General features: G+C 36.8%; 1 protein-coding gene and 1 long non-coding RNA gene across 4 annotated transcripts in view; one reads left to right on the top strand and one right to left on the bottom strand.

The window, feature by feature from the left end:
• The window catches only part of LOC134804415 (filamin-A), a 142526-nt gene that overhangs the window by 10932 nt on the left and 109412 nt on the right, over positions 1-22182 (top strand). For all 3 annotated transcript variants that reach the window (XM_063777448.1, XM_063777449.1, XM_063777447.1), the window contains exons 2-10: positions 13473-13770; positions 13866-14046; positions 14535-14634; positions 18745-18887; positions 18990-19213; positions 19338-19479; positions 19833-19996; positions 21152-21327; positions 21849-21961. In XM_063777448.1, coding sequence (XP_063633518.1) covers positions 13555-13770; positions 13866-14046; positions 14535-14634; positions 18745-18887; positions 18990-19213; positions 19338-19479; positions 19833-19996; positions 21152-21327; positions 21849-21961 — 1459 coding nt within the window. In that variant the 5' untranslated portion in view covers positions 13473-13554. The remainder of the gene's footprint in view (positions 1-13472; positions 13771-13865; positions 14047-14534; positions 14635-18744; positions 18888-18989; positions 19214-19337; positions 19480-19832; positions 19997-21151; positions 21328-21848; positions 21962-22182) is intronic.
• Positions 5031-6253, bottom strand: LOC134805122 (uncharacterized). Its single transcript, XR_010146247.1, has 3 exons — positions 5904-6253; positions 5593-5717; positions 5031-5174 (listed from the first exon to the last, which is right to left on the bottom strand). It is a non-coding gene; the product is annotated as an uncharacterized LOC134805122 (long non-coding RNA).

Genomic DNA, 22182 nt, shown 5'->3' with positions numbered 1-22182 from the left:
TATTTTAATTTCATCTGCTGGGTACAAAGGTAATTGCCGGGAATATAACCTACTTTCACTTGAAGCTAGGCGCAAATTAGCTGATATGAGTCTACTTTTCGATATAACTAGAAATCGTTTAGACTGCCCTGAATTATTATCTGGTCTAACGTTTCGAGTTCCAAGACGTCGAACTCGACATACAACTCTATTTCATGTTCCCTTCCACTCCACTAACTATGGTTCTAACGCCGTGTTATCACGGATCCCTCACTTGTATAACACTGAATTCTGCACTGCCGATCCTTTTGTAGGTTCTAAAAATAAATTCAAAAAATATATATATTCCATTTTGTTCAAAGAAAATTAACATAAAATCAGTTTCTGTTTTTATTACTATTGTGTTTCTACATTTAACTTCAGTACTGGTACTAATTGCTCCTTAAATAAATACATACATTATATTACAACATCTCTTTATATCATAAGATCATAATTTTTTCAAGCTATGTGTTCCTGGTTGCCAGGGAAATGCAGTTAGTTGTACGTTCAGGTAGGTGTACTTTTTAGATTCTAACTCCTATAATAATTCTATGAACAATAAACTTTCAGTTTGAATAACTACTACATTATGATGTTTATCTTGATATTTTTGTGAACGTCTGCTGGTGTCTGATTTTCAACTAATGCAATGTCATGGTTTTGTTTTGTATTAGAAGTAGGTATTTTTAACTAGATTACTTATACATTTTACAACCGGTTTATACATTTTACAACCGGTTTATAGTATTTCTAGCGTATCGAGCATTTGTGTGTATTGTACATTCTCATTGTTTTCTTATCTTTGTTATTTTTAATCGTTATATAATGTAACTCAATGGATGACTGTTATTGGCCTTATTTTTATGTAAGCATTAATATGTCTTAGTTATATTTACGGCTGTTGTTATCCTGAATACCAATAAATAAATAAATAATAAAATAAATTTACCTTGCAAGTAAGTCGATACTACAACTTCTAAATAAAATATATTTATCAATTTATAGTTATAGTTATTTATATTAATTAGCAACACAACACATTTAGTAGCAACACATTTGAAGATCATATTAACGGATATAATCACATACTTTCCCTGCACTTATTAACTGCATTTAAGAATGATTATTGTAACGTGTTCAGGTAAAGGATAGATACCAAATTGTTGGATTAACGGAAACTTTAAATATTTTAAATTTATAGAGCTTACAACATTTAGCATTTACAATACATATCACTTGTACAATGTTCTTACATTTACTTATTTACTTACTATTTATTTCACAAAGGATACATTTACTTATTTAATGGGCGTATTATGTTTTATACAATTCTCAATACGAACCTATTTCCAGTGATGTATGCCATTTGATAGGGATCAAATGTCTTACCTTCTTTTATACCGTACCTGTCCTCTAATCTCGTTGTTAGAAAGGCTCGTCTACTGAAATGCCACAAGGGTTTCCATATCAAAGAGACTTATTCGAAATATTCTTCTGAAAACCCTTATTATTAACGCTTAGGTACGTTTGTAAATACTTAGCAAATACAAATGTGCAATCTTTTCGTTAGGGTTCCGTAGTCAACTATGATGCCTTGAAATTTCGCCACGTCGGTATTTCTGTCCGTCCGCATCTTAACTTAGTTGTCGTTAGTACCATTTCAAGCGCCCACAAAGGGGTATAAGAAAAACAGGGTACTAAATTTTTTCGATTAGTTAGGTACCTCTCGTAGGTACCCATAAAATGGCGTTGAGTTTTTTTGGTGCAACGCTATGGTGTGGGGTAGCATTTGTAAGGTATTTAAAAGAAAATGGAGGCCTTGAAAGGCATATTATGATGAAGTCTATATTTAGGAAAATGTTCCAGTAACGAGTCAAAAGAAATGTAGGTACCAACCGGTTTACTTAAATTTATTATAAATACTTTTATTAATAATAAAACTACAGTAATTGAAAGAGAACTTTTGCACCCATTTTAATTTACTCGGTGTAGATTACAATTATTAAATGTGGTATAAGTTTCATTATCGGTTCCAATTCCATTATAATTTATAAAAGTGTTTTCCATATACGTACATAGATAGAGTGTTTTTCTTAGATTCATTTCCATCTTTTTAATCAATACACAATAATATAGTCACAGATAGAGCGATATTCGGATGGCGACTGAAGCAGCATTGCTGGGGGCCGATTTTTGAAATTCGACCGCTCTATTTCGTGCATTTCGTTCAATAATATCTCCGCTACTAGTCATTTAAATTCTACTAATAGACAAAAAATGAGATGGGAAGACGAGTTCAGGCAGGTGGCTGGAGCCTTATGGAGAAGACAGGCTCTGGACAGGGACGCATGGAGGAATATGGGAGAGGCCTATGCCAAGGGCAACCAGACAAAACGTCTGCGGAGAAAGGCTAGCAGTAAGCAGTAAGTAAGCAGTAATAGAATTGAAAACGAGTGGTCAATACCACTCGATTCCAAATTTCTATCGCTTGTATTTCAAAAATTAGCATTTCGCCGTTTTCCACCGATTTTCGAGTGACGAAATCGAGCGATCGAATTTCAAAAATCGGCCCCCAGGGGGAGTTGGGTTGCGAATCCAGAATTTATTTTTTCAGTAGCTACATACTTTAATTTTCGGGCTCTTCTTCTTCAGTCGGTCCCTCAATACTGAGGATCGTGACATCATATCCTTCTGTTGAAGACCAGGTTCCTCCATAGGGTTCTGTTCCCCGCTAAGCGCATGGCCTCGTGCAGTTTTAATTGCATAGGTGCCGTAATTTGAGCACACCATCTAGTAGGAGGAGGGCCCTGAGGTCTCGTGCCTTCAACTTTGCCCGTCATTATTACTCTTTCCAGGCTATCTGGAGAGCGTCGTGAGAGGTGTCCGAAGTATGACAGCATTTGGTCCTGGCATATCGTTGACAACCGGCGGTTTATGCGTAGCTCCTCTAGTATGGACTGATTGGTACGCATTGCCGTCCACGGAATTCGTTAAAGCCGGCGGTAACACCACATCTCAAACGCGTTAATACGCTTTATCATATTGGCTCGTTTGGTCCATGTCTCCGAACCATACAGAAAGATTGGGAAAACCAGAGAGCGCACAAGTCTAACCTTTGTCTGTCTTAATATAATACGATCCTTCCAAATCTTATCTAGCCGAGCCATAGCTCCCTTCGATATTTGAATCCTCCGAATAATTTCTCCGTCACAACTACCATCGCTAGATATAAGTGAGCCGAGGTAGGTGAAGGCACTGACACAATCGAGATCTTTTAGTTGTAAGCTTCGTGGAGGAGGGTTTTTCCGATACACAAACATCAGCTTGGTCTTTGCGTGGTTGACGTGAAGTCCTAATTTGATGATTTCGGGCTCAGGTTACTCTCAAAGTAATTTGATTAAATTTTTAAACATATTTATTTCTTCTTTTCGCAACACTAAGCTGCCAAATCATACAATTTTGAAACACAAATTCACTGTCAAAGTTGATGCTCGAAACCGGCGGATTTTTAGTTGAATTTAACTTTGTTTTTATGTGATGTTTGCCAAAGTGTGTTCATCCACCTTTCGAATATCGTTTATATACTTACCTACATGGCTTATTGGAAACAGAAAAACAAAAGTTATATTTTCTTTATTACTAATGGTTTTAACATAGAAAACGAATCAACCGCATTTGAGGATTTTTATGGGGAGAGCAGCACCTCTAGCACAACTGGCCGCGACAGGCGCGAGAAGAGACAGATCGGCGCGACTTGGCGGCTTGTCGCGTGTTGGCAGCACAACTCACGCGCGAGAGCCGCGACAATCTCGCGATCAGGTGTCACTGTCAGAAAATGACAACGATCGCGACTTTGAACTAAAATCCGTAGCACAACTGCCTATTTTGAGACAAAATATTCTCTCGGCTTTATGTCAATCCGCGAGTTGAAGTCTACGCGACTTTATAACGCGACTCGCTCTCGCGGGTGGTTTGCTTGTACTTTTGTAACTGAACTCATGATAATTATAACTTAAAAACAAGTTTCATATATTATGTAATAATATAATTTGTATAATTACTTATTGCCCTAAGGGATAAGGAAGTATGGAATAATCACTAAATGCGCTTTACGCACTCTTATATCGATTATGCACGGTGATACCTACAAGTACCACAACACACCCATCATGTTTACAACTTTAATTTCAAACAGCTAGCTTGTAGGTACTCAATTAAGTAAATAGGTACATATGTAGGATTTTTTAAATTTCAATTCAGGTTCGTAAGTTTGTAAAAGTAATCCTAAGACTTCCTTACACAAAACTTTCACCAACCTAACAACGGAGCCCGCTTGCTTGTACATAAACGAAGCCGATGAGGTGGGTAGGTACAAATGTTCAAAACAAACTATCCAACTTATTAAGTAAGCCATAGTCTTAGTAGTAGTATTTAGGATCACGGTTAGATGTCTAATTTCAACAATCTCTTACTATTTAGGTACCGTTTGGAACCTTCCTCGACTTCAACAAAACATACCTACATGTGGCCTGTGCCCGCTGCATCGTACTGTAACAGAATGATGTAATACGCGGCTGTAACAGGATCATGTCCGGCTCAAAATCATGCTTTGTATGAAATATTATCAGTCATCACCCACTAAACCATTCCGTCCCCTGCTAACACCATACCGTGACGTGACTGGACCGACCCGACCAACAATATTTTGAAGGAGTCGTTACGCTCATGTCATAGTCTGCGTAGCATAGGTACATACGGTTATCATATGGTCTACCATATTGAAACTCCTCTAGATCATACCCGCGTTCTAGATGTTTCACTTCATGTTTGACAGGGCCTGATACGATCATGCTATGATACGTTGCTGTCAGCATTAGGTATGAAGTGGGCCTTGGGGAGCTAATCATGGCTTCTAGGAGTTGTAGGTTAGGTAAAAAATACAGGAGTGAAAAAAAAACAATATTTAAATTAATAGTATATTGCTTTGCCTATTATATTCTTGCAATATTCGACTTCTTATTATTAAACCTAATATATTATTAACATCTAGAACCACAATAGAGAAATTGTAAGAATCTTCTTTATTACCCTTGAAAAGTATTTTCTCTCTTCCTTTTTATTCGACATGCGGCGTAGGACAATTAAATATCACCCTGGAAAGAAAATTGGTTTGTAAACAAAAAAATAAAATATGGTCGTGACTTCATCGAGGACTATGAAATAAGCTTTTCATATCAATTTGTCAAATCATAAACAGTTACACAGTACACACACATGCCATCCATTATGGGCACAATATTTGCTTATGAAAGCAGAAAAATATAAATGATCGTATTAGATTCATAATTGTTACATATTTGCTGTAACTTATTTTTAAAATGTGTTTTTCAATTAAAAGACACATCAAGAGTTTACCTTATTTCTAATGCTAAAAAAATGAACTATAGATAGGTACGCCATAACCATTATGGTTATTATAATAGTTAACTTCCTCGGTGGTGTTCTTAAAGCTAAAGCGCTTCTCACATCTTAGTGACTTTAGAAACGGACAGCTCCGCGTTTGAAACCTACAAGCTTGCCTAGTGTGTTTCTTTTCCTGACTCTCCACTTCGGGTCCCGTTGGCACATCCCTGTTAACAATATTTTCCTTTGGGTGCTGGGATATCAATCGTGTCTAGGATAATGCTGGACTTATTCTGAAAAAAAAAACACAATATACAACAGGAATATGAGAACCAAACCAATAATAGCAATTCCATTAATTATAGTTATTTACAAAAATATTTTATTTAAAAGGTTTATTAAACAGAAATTAATAAACTATATATTATATATTTTAAGGAATATTATCAAAATTTAGTATATAAGGCTCTATTACTTACATTTTTTTCATATTTTTTCTCGTAATTAAATGTTGACAAAATTTGAAAGTTCCTTGACTTTGACAGGAAAAACTTAACCATCGACAATAAACTAGATTTATTACCATCAAAGAACGAATGAAATAGCGCAACCCTGTTTCCGATTCAGTGTTGTCACATGTAAATAGCATTTATGTTTAGACTTTGATTCCATCGGGGAACACTGATGAGTCGCGCCGCGACTTTGAGTTCTCTACGCGGCTGTTGCAGTCGCGGGTACAAGTTGTGCTACGGAAATCGACAGATTTGACAGCCGCGGGAATGTCGACTCGAGTCGCGGTCTAAGTCGCGGATGCAAGATGTGCTAGAGGTGCAGTACATCCGCGTAGAGAACTCAAAGTCGCGGCGCGACTCATCAGTGTTCCCCGATAGAATCAAAGTCTAAACATAAATGCTATTTACATGTGACAACACTGAATCGGAAACAGGGTTGCGCTATTTCATTCGTTCTTTGGTGGTAAAAAATCTAGTTTATTGTCGATGGTTAAGTTTTTCCTGTCAAAGTCAAGGAACTTTCAAATTTTGTCAACATTTAATTACGAGAAAAAATATGAAAAAAATGTAAGTAATAGAGCCTTATATACTAAATTTTGATAATATTCCTTAAAATATATATTGTTTTTTAATTTCTGTTTAATAAACCTTTTAAATAAAATATTTTTGTAAATAACTATAATTAATGGAATTGCTATTAGGGGTCATCCATTAATTACGTCACACGAATTTCTAGGTTTTTTGACCCCTCCCCCCCCCCCCCCTTGTCACATTTGGTCACATTTGGCAAACCCCTCCCCCCTAGTGTGACGTCACATTTTTTCTACGAAATCGCCAAATCGAATTAAGTAAGTACCTAAGTATTATTAATATTTTATCAAAATATTTTTGACGATATAAATATTAGTAATTTTATAACCCAAAACTGCTTAGGAAAGAAAATTAAAAGAATAAAAACGATTATCATTTTAAAAACTTGTTATTTAAATGAACAGCGAATAAAATAATTAAAAAAAAAATTTCGGTTACTGATGAAGTTAAAGTGACGTCACAAAGTTTGTGTCTCCCCCCTCCCCCATGTCACAATATGTCACATTTTCTTGACCCCCTCCCTCCCCCTAAACGTGTGACGTAATTAATGGATGACCCCTTACTTATTGGTTTTAGTTCTCATATTCCTGTTGTAAATTGTGTTTTTTTTTTCAGAATAAGTCCAGCATTATCCTAGACACGATTGATATCCCAGCACCCAAAGGAAAATATTGTTAACAGGAACGTGCCAACGGGCCCCGAAGTGGAGAGTCAGGAAAAGAAACACACTAGGCAAGCTTTTAGGTTTCAAACGCGGAGCTGTCCCCGTTTCTAAAGTCACTAAGATGTGAGAAGCGCTTTAGCTTTAAGAACACCACCGAGGAAGTGAACTATTATAATAACCATAATGGTTATGGCGTACCTATCTATAGTTCATTTTTTTAGCATTAGAAATAGGTAAACAATCTTGATGTGTCTTTTAATTGAAAAAAAAAACATTTTAAAAATAAGTTACGGCAAATATGTAACAATTATGAATCTAATACGATCATTTATATTTTTCTGCTTTCATAAGCAAATATTGTGCCAATAATGGATGGCATTTGTGTGTATGTGTACTGTGTAACTGTTTATGATTTGACAAATTGATATGAAAAGCTTATTTCATAGTCCTCGATGAAGTCACGACCATATTTTTTTTTTTTGTTTACAAACCAATTTTCTTTCCAGGGTGATATTTAATTGTCCTACGCCGCATGTCGAAGAAAAAGGAAGAGAGAAAATACTTTTCAAGGGTAATAAAGAAGATTCTTACAATTTCTCTATTGTGGTTCTAGATGTTAATAATATATTAGGTTATAAAATACATTTCGATGACGGGTGGCTGGGCTTGTTCACTATATTTACATTAATAAAATACATTTCGATGACGGGTGGCTGGGCTTGCTCACTGTATTTACATTAATAAAATACATTTCGATGACGGGTGGCTGGGCTTAATAATAAGAAGTCGAATATTGCAAGAATATATAAGGCAAAGCAATATATTATTAATTTAAATATTGTTTTTTTTCACTCCTGTATTTTTTACCTGAAATGAAACAAAAATAAAGTAGGTAGGTACCTACAACTCCTAGAAGCCATGATTAGCTCCCCAAGGCCCACTTCATACTTAATGCTGACAGCAACGTATCATAGCATGATCGTATCAGACCCTGTCAAACATGAAGTGAAACATCTAGAACGCGGGTATGATCTAGAGGAGTTTTAATATGGTAGAGTAGACCATATGATAACCGTACCTATGCTACGCAGACTATGACATGAGCGTAACGACTCCTTCAAAATATTGTTGGTCGGGTCGGTCCAGTCACGTCACGGTATGGTGTTGGCAGGGGACGGAATGGTTTAGTGGGTGATGACTGATAATATTTCATACAAAGCATGATTTTGAGCCGGACATGATCCTGTTACAGCCACGTATTACATCATTCTGTTACAGTACGATGCAGCGGGCACAGGCCACATGTAGGTAGGGGGAAGCGGGGTAGATAGGCACAAGGGGCAGTTTTGAACACCCACACTAATTCCTTAACTAAAAACTTATGTTCACCTTCTGCAACACTAAAACGTGGCTTTGTATGTGTGAGTAAGGTACGAGCTTCGGTAGATCTCTCCTGACAGCCGTTGCCGCTTGGTGCGTGAAAACGTGTTTCCGCGGTCGCATAGTAAATAAATTATGATTTTTTTATCGAGTAGTGGTGCGAAATTTTAGACTTTACCGGATGAACATCATAATGAGCGCTTAGTACGTTTATTCAGTAATAGGATTAGCTTATTATTTTAAAGTAATACTTAATAGTATATTTTTAATAAATTATTTTTAATTTATTTGACCATTGGGGTACTTTGGTACAATAAAGATTGGGGCAGTTTTGAACATATCAAAGTGCCCCTCTAGTGTATCTAAGTGCCCTGCCAGTTTATTGTTGTGTTTTTTTTTAATATTTTTTAATGAATAGTGCGAACGTACAAAGAGAAAGAAAATTGACAAAGAAAAGTTAAAACAACCAAAGTAGCTTTTTGTCAAAAACTGACACTGATTTTATTAAAAGTTGTTTTTTGTACTGTTAGTGCACTTGCTGCTTAATAACTGTAGTATGTTCTAATAGCACCGCAGTTAATAGACGTGTTATAATGTTTAATAAGTTTACTACTGGTCAGCTAACTGAGTTGATCTGTAAAGTGTGCTCTGGGGGGCAGTTTGAAACACTTACGGGGCACTTTGATTCACGTGCCAAAGTACCCCAAAATGATGTATCAAAGTGTCCCATGTAATGTATCAAAGTACCCTGCAGGTGGGGCACAATTGAACAAATCCCATTTTTTTTTTAAATCCATATATCTCTTTTACTGGCCATAAATTTAACAAAAAAACATATACTTTGTATACCTTAGTAAATTTGTCATCTACTAAGTACAAAAAAAAATTATTTTGAATTCATTTTGGGGCCTAAAAAGGTGTACCAAGCTGCCCCGCTTCCCCCTATGTTTTGTTGAAGTCGAGGAAGGTTCCAAACGGCACCTAAATAGTAAGAGATTGTTGAAATTAGACATCTAACCGTGATCCTAAATACTACTACTACTAAGGCTTACTTAATAATAATAAGTTAACTACTTACTACTAAATTACTTAATAAGTTGGATAGTTTGTTTTGAACATTTGTACCTACCCACCTCATCGGCTTCGTTTATGTACAAGCAAGCGGGCTCCGTTGTTAGTTGTTAGGTTGATGAAAGTTTTGTGTAAGGAAGTCTTAGGATTATACTTTTACAATCTTACGAACCTGAATTGAAATTTAAAAAATCCTACATATGTACCTATTTACTTAATTTAGTACCTACAAGCTAGCTGTTTGAAATTAAAGTTGTAAACATGATGGGTGTGTTGTGGTACTTGTTGGTATCACCGTGCATAATCGATATAAGAGTGCGTAAAGCGCATTTAGTGATTGTTCCATACTTCCTTATCCCTTAGGGCAATAAGTAATTATACAAATTATATTATTACATAATATATGAAACTTGTTTTTAAGTTATAATTATCATGAGTTCAGTTAAAAAAGTACAAGCAAACCACCCGCGAGAGCGAGTCGCGTTATAAAGTCGCGTAGACTTCGACTCGCGGATTGACATAAAGCCGAGAGAATATTTTGTCTCAAAATAGGCAGTTGTGCTACGGATTTTAGTTCAAAGTCGCGATCGTTGTCATTTTCTGACAGTGACACCTGATCGCGAGTTTGTCGCGGCTCTCGCGCGTGAGTTGTGCTGCCAACACGCGACAAGCCGCCAAGTCGCGCCGATCTGTCTCTTCTCGCGCCTGTCGCGGCCAGTTGTGCTAGAGGTGCTGAGGGGTGAGTTGGGACGACAACGGGGACAGTTGGGTCATGAATGGGGAGAGTTGGTGTTACGTACGGGGTGTACCGGGATGATCGAGGGGAGAGTTGTTCGTAGTTCAGGGTTGTCGATATACATAAGTAGTCAAAAGTGTCTTACATTATGATAAAATGGTAAATATTATTTTAAAAATATAGAAGTAGCGGAGGAATTAAAGAAATTGCAAGTTAAATATATATGTTATATTAAAATGTGCATTTTATTTATTTCATACAGTAATACAGACCTGCTGAGTGTTTAATCGACTTTTATTGAACTCGTGACTATTTTATTTTAATTTTATTATTAATATTTGAAAAGCATGTATTTGCACACAAATTTGTGACACTACGTCGATAGACGTTTCTATCTGTCGACGTGTCATAGTGTGTCATGCAGGTATTTAATTTCATATTAATGTTTTTGATGGGATTCACCTTCCATATAGATCAAAATATTTTTTTATAATTGATCTAAACTAGTAGTTCATCCCGAACTGAGAACTCGCGGGTAACCAAAAGTTATATAGAGCCATTGACTTTGTTATATTTGTTGCATTTTTTGTCGCACTATAGGCGGCAATGGATCAAAAATCACGTGGATTTATTGCAAGGTCTGTGTAGCCCTTAATTGATAGATTTAAGCAAAGAGTAGTATGTGTAATATAATTAATATATAGGACAAAGAGAGCCCTCTCGTGGAACTTTCTTGCATCCATTTTGAAGCGCCATCTGTAATTCTTAACCAGAAATATCAACTTCAATATCAGGGAGGGGGGGAGGTGCATAAATACCGTCTAAGCATGTTGCGAACGTAAAAAACATAGACTTTGAAAAAGGCTTCAGGGTATTTATTAATACACGAAAACAGATTAGGTACTTTTAACTTGACTGTTGATGTAAATAAAGTAGGTACAGGTACCTATAATACACAATTGATCACGAAACAAAATTACACGCATCAGGTTGTGAATCTAATCGCCATGATTTTTTCTGAATTTTCTGGTAATAAAGTTCTCAGCAACTATGATGGCGTATGAAAACTTTGTTTCATTTAACATTGTAAAACCGTAAGTATTTTTATTTATCTGAATTATGTCGTAATACAGACAATAAATACGGTGTTTTAATATTTTGAGTTTTATTTGACTAAGTTGTTTTTTGTGACAATCGCCTCCATGGCAACGATGGATATACTTACTTGGTCAAGCAGATCTTGTCAGTAGAAAAAGGCGGCAATTTTGAAAAAATGTAGGCGCGAAGGGATAGCGTCTCATAGAAAATTTGTATTTTGCGCATTTTTCTACTGATAAGATTTGCTTGACCATCTAAAAATAATCTGTCCTATCAGATGTTTTTTTTGTTGTTTCATGCCCTGGATACAAGACTTTTAAGACGTATTGACAAAATAAAGTGAATCCATATTAAAAAAAAAGTATAGCGTTAAGTAATATAGATGGCGCTATTTTATTCGAATAAAGGGCTTTATATACGACTGTCCCTCCCCTGGATTTAAGCCACCATAGAAATTAAAATAAACTGTATCTGTGCTAAGCCGAAATATTTCCTGTCAAATGTCAAATACCTATATTATGTTAATTTTATTTTTAGGTTTATCTTGCTAATTATTTCAAAATGGTAAATTTAAAAACGATATTATAAAAGTGTAAACCGAGCACTTTCATTTGATACTAAACTCGGCCATGTTTTTGCAAATAAAATGACCAGAATAGCAAGACCTCTCACAAACAGCTTTTTGCCCTTCTAAGCTCTTCAATCTCAATAATCCCTTGATCGAGCTTGCTCATAATTTAATGACTAAAATATAATGCTCTCGACTACACGTTTGTCCTATTTCATTTAAATTAGGACAAATTTACTAAAGTTCTTGAGTATCAAACTATCCTCTGACAGTTCAGCTTAAAAACATCGAAATGCCGGGACGTGCCGCTAGCCGGCCGCGTGGCCCAAGTCGAATGTAAGAACTTCGCTTCGCTTCGCTTCGCTTCGCTTCGCTTCGCTCGCTCGTTCGAAAACTATTTATACGTCATAAAAATAAGGGTCATAACTTACCGAAAACATTAAACCGGTTTAAGTAGGAGCATAAATAAAACATAATTTTGCTACATTAATATAAAAAAATCTCTTGACAAGTCAAGCTATTGTCTTAATCCAAAAAATTGCTTCAACCCTAGCAATTTTCCCATCTCACCCCATTGCTAGCCCTTATAACCCCAACTACGGGGTGAGCTGGGTTTGCCTACTGTTATGTATTTTTCGTTGAAACTATGCAATGAAGCAACAAATTATCATTGACAAACTAAAATTCATACATCCGGAACCCTTTTTTTGTATATAAATCAATGTGCCACATATAAAAATAAACTTTTATCCAGGGTTGAACTTCGATTTCGACCCAACTCACCCCATTTTACGGTATTGCCACAATTAAACCGTCCCATCTTTTTTATCAATCAATCATATCAATCAATATTTGTAAATATTTTACATGTCATTACGATACTCACAGCTCGTTAGGAACCACATAAATGAAATATTACTTACTTATAGGTAGGTAAGGTGTATTCGGGTAATTCCGAAAAGAGACTTTTATTATGATGGAATTTTGGGTGAACCCGAGTAAACCTTACATCGTTTCATTTATCAAGGAGATAGACAGTGATGTGGTCTGCGATAACGCGGCATCAGTAACGTTGCAACAGTAAAGGATTAGGTACTCACGTTAGACCGGGCCGTGTCCGGGCCGGAGCTTCCGGCGCATCGTTTACTATGGAAAGCATCATGTGATCACCTGTCATGTCATAGAACTCGTGAGTCTAACGTGAGTCATCCTTAAGGCGACAGTCCATTTCCAACGACAGCAGCACTACTATTCATTTTACAATAACACCGACGCGTTCGTACTAGTAGTGCAGCTGCGGTCAGAAATGGAATGATACCCTTAATGCTTCTGTAGTCATCACCCGAATGTCACCTGAAAATTAAGCGCTTTAACTAATACTATGCATCTGCAAATATATATATCTAATTATTTAATATTTTGTTTCAGTTGACAACGAAATATAGTGCCAAAGACCAAAATGTAACTTAATTTATGATACATCGTATTTAGTAAGTTGGATCGAATCGAGATGGAAGGGGTGCGAGTGACGCACCAGGGTGTGCGTGCGCACTCGGCAGAGGGGTCGGCCGGCCGGATCACGCAGGCGGGCCTGGCGGCGCGGAGCCCCGAGGGCACCGCTGCCAAGGGCATGCCCATCAAGGGTCATGAGGATCTTTGGGTCGAAATTCAAGCTAACACCTTTAAAAACTGGGTCAACGAAACATTAAAACCGATGGATATAAAGGTAATTTATAAGAATTCGCATGCAGAAATCCTAGTAAGCACCTAAAACGTATGAACGTTTTTACTTATCTAGTCCCATTATGTTTGTGGTGACAGGTAGCAGACTTAGTTGAAGACCTACGAGACGGTACAGTGTTGTGTGCGTTAGTGGAAGCGTTACAAGGCCGCCGGCTGAAAGGCTGGAGCCCGAACCCTTCCAACCAGCATCACAAATTGGATAACGTCACTACTGCTTTGCATGCCATCGAGGACGATGGTGTTAAGCTGGTTAATATAGGTTAGTATCAGTCAAACACAAGTTATGTAGACTCAGAGGTTTGAAAAGCTGCTACAACCCGGCGTCATCCCGATGAATATGATAAACTCTACTACTCTTTATTGTGTTATATAAATATTATGTTAAATTCTCGGTTATTGTATTGCTAACCAGAAAGGTAACTGTCGCCCAATAACCTCTTTTGCTTAGGTCTCCGATTGACGTCTTATCTACACAATAAACTCCATATGGCCAGCATTGAAATTATGAGGAAATCATCTCTCACTAACACTTGATTAAATATTAAATTGCAGTAATTTCCAAATTATACAGCTCGATGGGACTCCGTTGAACCACTGTAAGGTGATGGTACTGGTGCTCGACGCGGTTCCAATACATGTCATCTTGAAACTTAAGTCATTGTCAATAGGTAGAGGTGACAGCCACCACCTTGTCATGTGAGACTGATTTTGTGAACTGGCTAATTAATTGCGGCTATTTTGTTTTAGGTAATGTGGACATCGTGAACGGAAATTTGAAGCTTATTTTAGGTTTGATTTGGTCTCTTATAGTGCGATACCAAATTGGACGCAGTAAATTCCCACCCAGGTGAGATATATGTACCTAAATTATGTTTTATGCGAAAATTTAATCTAGAAAAGGTAGGCAGTGCCTTTTTGTCTTGTCTTGGCGGAGGCACGGCCATGGCCACAGGCCATATATCTTTGATACTTAAAAAAATTATAAGTCAGCATAAAATAGTATAATTTGTCAGCGAAACGGTACAAATGTAGCGCATAATTGTTTTCCATCGGAAACATTCGTATTTGTTCTACTTATATACAGGGTGGAAAGGCACGACGATCCTTCCCGGAAGTATTAGGTCGTTTAAGTGATACAGAGACTATTGGTAATGGTAAGAATCGTTAATTGAGTAAAAAATAAAAATTGCAAAAATACTACTTTTTAACTGTGGTGATAACCCTATAGCATGTGCACATGACGGCTAGATTAAGGATCTCCGTCGGGAAAGCTCGGGACTTTACACTTTTTTCCGATCGTTGACAGTATCGCAATGATGTATGAATGACGCATAAATGTCAAATAAATCAAATGCATGCAAAAATATTACAAACAATTTTATTACTTTCTTAGATAATTACTTTTTTCCAATATTTAATACTATCTTCTTTTCACATACGGTGTTCAAATGTACCTCCGTGTATTACAACGCCGCCGCAGCCCGTACCCGAGTATGTCGATGCACATGCGATATAGTGTATGCTCTTCGTCATTTATCCTCCGCAGAAAGCACCAATTAGCCTTTGTCTCATTTCGTCCGCAGTTTCACATTCCGTTTGGTTTGGTACACCATATCTTTTACACAGCCCCACAAATTTAAATAGCCACGAGCATCTAACATTTTTATTTGAAGAATATGACATTCAATAAGTATAGTTCAATGAAAATTTAATTTCAAACATCAGACGTCTTGTCTATTTCCTACCACGCAAGAAGGTTTGTTAGTTTGGTATTGAAGAAGTATTTATTCTTGATTTATTCTTAGTATTTCATTTTTGCAAGTTCATTTGGTGCAACTACGAGTAACACAACCTACATGTAATTTTTTATTATTTTAAATAGTTTCCAATTATTCGAAAATAATTTTGTGAAACGTGTTAAGAAACTAAAACCTTTTTATCAGTCAAGGAAACCAGAGATATTTATAAGACGATTGCGTACTTTTGAGTGGTTGTCAATGTCACCATTTGAACTGTCGTTGTAAACAATGTTGTGGTTAGTATTATTAATATTAAGGAATAACATAACTATTTCATTCAAGTATTGAACAAGTGGAACCACTAAGAAAGCGAAAATCCTGCAATGATTCTTACCGTGCTGTAAGCAGACCTAAAAATGGTTAGATGGCAACAAATTAGCATAATTTCCTGTCGAATACTGATTGTTTACAAGTAAGTTCATTGACCCTGTCACCTGTTAGGGTTAGAACAAAGTAGTTTTTTGCGTGGATGTTTAAAAGGTCATAATTTAGAAACGGTTGCCCATATTAACATAGTTTCTATGGAGAAAATATAGAGCTTAGGCTAAACTATCTCCCATTTCCGGAAAGGATCGTCGTGCCTTTCCACCCTGTATATGCTACTTCAGTCAACCTCAAGACTTTTTGTACCGAGACTGACTTAAATAGCAAGACACGTTCGTACGGTTCCGTGAAAATACTATGGAAAATAATTATGCAGTACATGTGTACAAATTTATTTGTCATGCACAAAGTAGGCGCAACTCTATCAAGAATGTTTTAGTAGTTTGTGTTACAAGGGATCAAAATGATATATTTCCGTCAAGGGCGTTACATTGAATCCTGAATGAAGCGATGGAACCTATAATAGAATCCCGAATGTAGTGAGGGAAATATAAAATAAATAAATATAAAATAAATAAATGAGGAAATTATCATGTATCAAAACACTATTTAATCTAAAAAAATTGTATGTAAAAATGAAAAAAAAAAATGTGTCCTAGAACAGAAAAGTACAACTTTGATCCCTCCTAGCAGGGAAGAAAAGTGCCACTTTGATCCCTCCTAGCGGGGAAGAAAAAAGCCCTTTTTCGAATAGTAATGTGAAAAAATATATACTTCATTTTACGGATATCATTTGTCTAAATTTTACCGTTATATTTTCACATTTATGTTCAATATTAGAGAGTTGTAGGTATATATTGTTTAAACCGATTTTACACTAAGAAAACTGCAGCCCATCCACCCTTGTGTATGAAAGCGCATGCAGCGCAGGAGGCTGAGCCGAAGCCAACTAAAAAGCTTAAGTTGTGGAGATTATATTATGCATCCATACTGTGCGCCGGATCTGAGCTTCCATCCCGCGGCCCCCGCATTGCAAAAATTCTCAAACTCTAGGGATTGGACAGATTAATATAGAGATTACAAGCAAGAGAGAAAGAGCAATAAATTATTTTAAATAGAAATTAAATTACAACGTCCGTATTGAATAATACGGATTCTCCAAACAAAATGCGAACTTGTTTATTTTATTGTAAAATATTGCTGTTCAAATTATTATTTTGTATAAGTATGTATACTTACAAGTAAATACCTAACTGCAGACAATGCATATTAAAGCAGACGGACATATTTGTCAAATAAATAAAAAATAAATCACTACACCTTAAAAAACAAAGTCCCCCGCCGCGTCTGTCTGTTTGTGTGTTTGTATGTTTGTTCGCGATAAACTCAAAAATTACTGAACGGATTTTCATACGGTTTTCACCTATCAATAGAAGTGATTCTTGAGGAAGGTTTAGGTGTATAATTTGCTAACCCGTACGAAGCCGGGGCGGGTCGCTAGTAAAAAATACATTTTGGTGCCTATTTTAATTAACATCTGAACTGAATTTTAGTTTACATTCTGTAGTTGAATAAAATATTATGAATGACTCAAAGCTGACAATGAGTCTTCTTTTGTTGTATTTAGTTCTGCAAGTGAAAAAATTCATCAGTTCATGTAAGACCGACCTGTGTATTCCTATTTCTTTAGAAATACCCCGTCCGGTAAAACCTGATCCCATCTTCGATGGCATCTAGATGGCAAGAGATCCTTTATAAAATCGTATTTTTATGCGGAATCCAATAGGCCTGATGACAGTAACAAAGAATCATGGAAATAATGGTTTCAAAGAAACATATATGTTAATATGATACCAAAAAATGGCCCAATCTCAGTATAAACTAAAGGATTATTAATATATTCAATAAAATAAAAGTACAAAATTCTCCAATCGGCCATTTTCCCTGAAACACCAATCAGAAGCGATCTAAGACGTAACGTCATCAATCCATTACATATTATTTCTTAGAGCAGCATAGACAACCTCATTTACCGTAATCCATACGTCCTCACCAAAGAGTTTGGAGGTTCAAAAAAAATATTATTTCGCCACAAAACATTTATTACGTCCAAAAAATATTATTACACGATATAAAGTAAATATTTATTTGTTATTTTATAAATAAAATGCTAAATAATACGATATTTCACCAAAAAACTTTTTAAATTATTTGGCTGAATGGAACTATCATTGCCATGTTGGCTGTCGTAACCAGAAAAATGAAAAATGAAAATGTAATACCGGCGCTCGGTATTTTCACTAAAAATGTATAATATATGTATCTAAATAATTAATCTTAAATTGCAACCGTGTGAGAGTTTTGTATAAAATGAATTATTGTGATTAATTTTTGTAATGTATTTATCACCCTAATCGTAATATATGGTGCTGAATTAACAATATCACTCGGGTTCAAGGCAAAATTCGTAACTGTAAGTATGTAAACAATATCTACCACACTACCACCAAGTAATTTATGACGTCACAAATAGCATGCGAGGCGTTTTCGCGCGAAGCTTTAACTAGCTACAATAAAATGCAATTATTTATGTTAAATCTTATGAGTATAGCTGAAATATTGAGTTTTTCGGGACCAGTACCTACAAGTGTACCGACAATATTAAAAAGGGATTTCAAAATTTGTCATCAGGCCTATTGTCTCGAAAGGAATAATAATGTCTCACGGCTGTGTTTCCTTGTTTATTTTTATTTGTTGTTTTGCTCTATTATAGCTAACATCATAGTACTTGCTGTGCTCTGTCTTTATTTACGTTACCTATTATTTTACCGTAGAAAATTGATGCTATCGTGGCTGCAAGCCGCTCTGCCCGAGTGCCGAGTCAACAACTTGACTACGGATTGGAACAGTGGTGTGCTGCTGTCGGCTCTTTTAGACAACTGCAAGCCTGGTATTTTCCCGCACTGGAGAGAGTTAAGTGAGTAACTTATAAGTAAGTTTATTTAGAGAATGTATTAGTACATAAATTATTTACAAGGATGTAGTTGCTAAAATGTTACTTTGTTTGCTCAACATCCAGACCGCCACGAAGCTGTAGAGAACTGTCGCCGCGCAATGAAATTAGCTCACAGGGAGTTCGAAGTTCCCATGGTGCTAGAGCCGGAATACTTAGCTTCACCGTGGTTGGACGAACTCTCTGGCATGACTTACTTATCTTACTTTATGAAACCAAATGGACCCGGATATCGATCTACTTTGGATTGGGTTAATTCGCGATTGGAAAGGGGTATTACCAATTTCACCGTAAGTATTCACTTCCTATTTAGTAGGTAACTATTTTCTATATTCAACCCAACTAGGTACATACCGTACTACTACATTTACCTACACATTTAAGTATAATACTTATCTTTGTTTTTATTCTCAGACGGATTGGAATGACGGGCGTGTAGCGAACGAATTAGTGCGGTCAATGGGGGGACCGGCCCCGCCACTGAGCCGGTTGAGGCGCGACCCGGCGAGGTGGGAGGAAAACAACCAACAAGCCATTGATGCAGCAGTGAAAATTGGTAATTTTATGAAACGCGCTGCATATTTAAGGTTATTCCGTGCGCGTTCAGTCCTATGAACACGAACACATTAAAAACAACAAAGAACGAATACTCGCTATTTATTTAAATTACTATTTATACTAGTTGTACACCTTGCAAGACGCCATGCATGAATAGCAGGATCCTTTTATATAAATAATTTGAATAAATGTAATCGGTGAAACACTCGACAACAATAGAGGGCCTACCACGAACCACGTTCGACGTGTTGCCTCTCTGTCGCACTTGTAAGTGTGACGGAGGCAAAACGTCGAACGTGGTTCGCGGTAGGCCCTTAGGCCTACACTAAGTACCGAAATTACGTTTTACAGGCGTTCAACCAGTTTTATCAGCCCGTGATATGAGCCAAAGCGACGTTGAGCACCTGGGGGTTATGGCGTGGGCGAACCAGTTCCGAAACGTGGCGCCGCGACCGCCGGTTCACGACATGCTGCGTGTGGCGCTCGACTCCACCTCGGGCCGCGTCGGCGAACCTGTCAGTACAAAATCTAACGGCTCGGCCACGACATTGAGCGACTTGCGACGGCGGCAGCGACAACCATAGGTGGGAACGAAAGGTCCGATCCCTGTGTCTCGCTCCAAACTATATGGTTATCGCTGCCGCCGTCGCAAGTCGCTCAATATCGTGGCCGAGCCGTAACAACTCAAGGATGCCAGCCAGGAGTGGCAATGAGGCCGTGGCGAAAATGAGCCCGATTTTGTATGTCTTATATATCAGTCTACGGCGGTTAAAAAGCTAATTTGAACTTTAGCTTTTTAACCGCCGTAGACTGATATATAAGACATACAAAATCGGGCTCATTTTCGCCACGGCCTCATAAATAAGACAAAACTTCGTGTAACGTCGTACATAAGTCGTAAGATACTATGCCAAGAAAAGGATTAACGGCGTATTCTAGGTACTAGCGTAGCAAGTGTAATTGTAGGTTGTATTATACCTACTAATTGAGGTTTTTATCATCCTACCTACAAGTCTTTGCTTATATTAATGGGTACCTACTTAAAACAGCAGAAACAATTATATTTCATATAAAGAAACGCCCAAAACCAAATATCAAGTACTCTTCACTCTGAGATCTGCCATGAATAGAGTGTTGTCTGTACGTGTACAGTTTCCTAAAATAAAATCCCGCCGTGGAGAGTTCCGCATGCAGAGTGAATTGTGCGCTTTACAACTTTATTTAGGTACTTAGGTTGTGCACTGCATGTGCACTTAAATCATTTTATTTCTGTCATTGCAGACAACATCAGTGCAGGGAAAAGTATTTTGGTTCGGCTTTTAATACTGTACTAAATGTACTAATGGAATAATTATTTATAGTGTTATGTATGATGTTCATGTATCTAACTTAAAATAATCAATATTTATAAAAAATAAAATATTAAATAACGTCGTCTAGAATCATGGTACTTATTTAATTGCACATAATTTGTAATTATTACACTTATAAGTAAAATCGTATGGAAATCCCAGTACATACACGTACATCTTAATGTCAGACTAAACAATCCGACGATACTGAACTTACAGAGCTCGGGGTACATGCAAATTGTTATTTTCCAGTAGGTATGTCCATCATGACTCATAAAATAATGAATACTATATCTTATAGATATTTTTTGTTTTCAGACTTACATAAAAATAGAGAGTATTTCGAACGACATTTCCACTTCGGATGTGAAGGTGACGATAGTGAATCCCCTGGAGCAGGAGTCGCGCATGCAGACGGACTCGCGGGGAGCCGGCGAGTTCGTGCCCGAGCACGCGGGCATGCACGAAATCGTGCTCACCGTCGACGATATAAGGTTCCAAACTGTGATTACCTTGTATAAAGTGAAGAAAACTCGATAGGTGTCGGGATATCGGCTAAAATGCGATTGGATCCGATTATTGGATTGCAATACCAAGGCACAACTAATCACAACTTTTCGAAAAGTACATGCCAGTATTACAAATTGTGTCTATGGTAACGCTTGTATTTCAATATTTTCCATAAGCTTTCATGTACATATACCTAACTGTATGATTATTGTTACAAGAGCAGGGTTATAAGAATGTCCCGCAAGCGTATAGTTGACAAATACAAGTATAATGTAATGAGAATGAGATAGTAATTTCGTTTCTCAAAGGTTGTAAGCTTGTTGCTTGTATTAAGAGTCGCTAAATACTTTTATAAACATGAACAATCGCTAATTTAAATTGGGAGAAAGGTATATCTTGAGTCACTAATTGCAGCAGCTATATTTAGTTTCTATATTTGAAATCATAAAATAATTAACTCTTAGACATATAAAAGTTTAAAAATAATATTTAGGAAAATTTTTAGGGTCGACGGCCGGTACTTCTTCAGAGTACTGCCCAGACTGGTGACCGTGCCTCCACCAGGGATGGCGCCGTGCGCTGTCGGCAGCATCGTGGAGGTCCTCGTCAGCGCTACAGGTACACATATGCTCCATCAAAAGTTTTAAAGCCTAAAAGCTTTGCGATGACTAAAACATTGTAGACACAGAAGTTGCCATGCGAGTGATGTTTAAAATTATCTGTGCACAACTTTATTATTAAGGTACAGTCACTCGCAATAATATGTTACACAACAAAGGCCGCAAAAATATCTGACACGATCTTATTTGTAGAGCCATAAGAGCGTGTCACATATTTTT

Source organism: Cydia splendana, chromosome Z (assembly GCF_910591565.1).
Source record: "Cydia splendana chromosome Z, ilCydSple1.2, whole genome shotgun sequence".
NCBI lineage: Eukaryota > Metazoa > Arthropoda > Insecta > Lepidoptera > Tortricidae > Cydia > Cydia splendana.
Note: the sequence above shows the minus strand (reverse complement) of the source record. Positions and strands in the feature narration are given on the sequence as shown.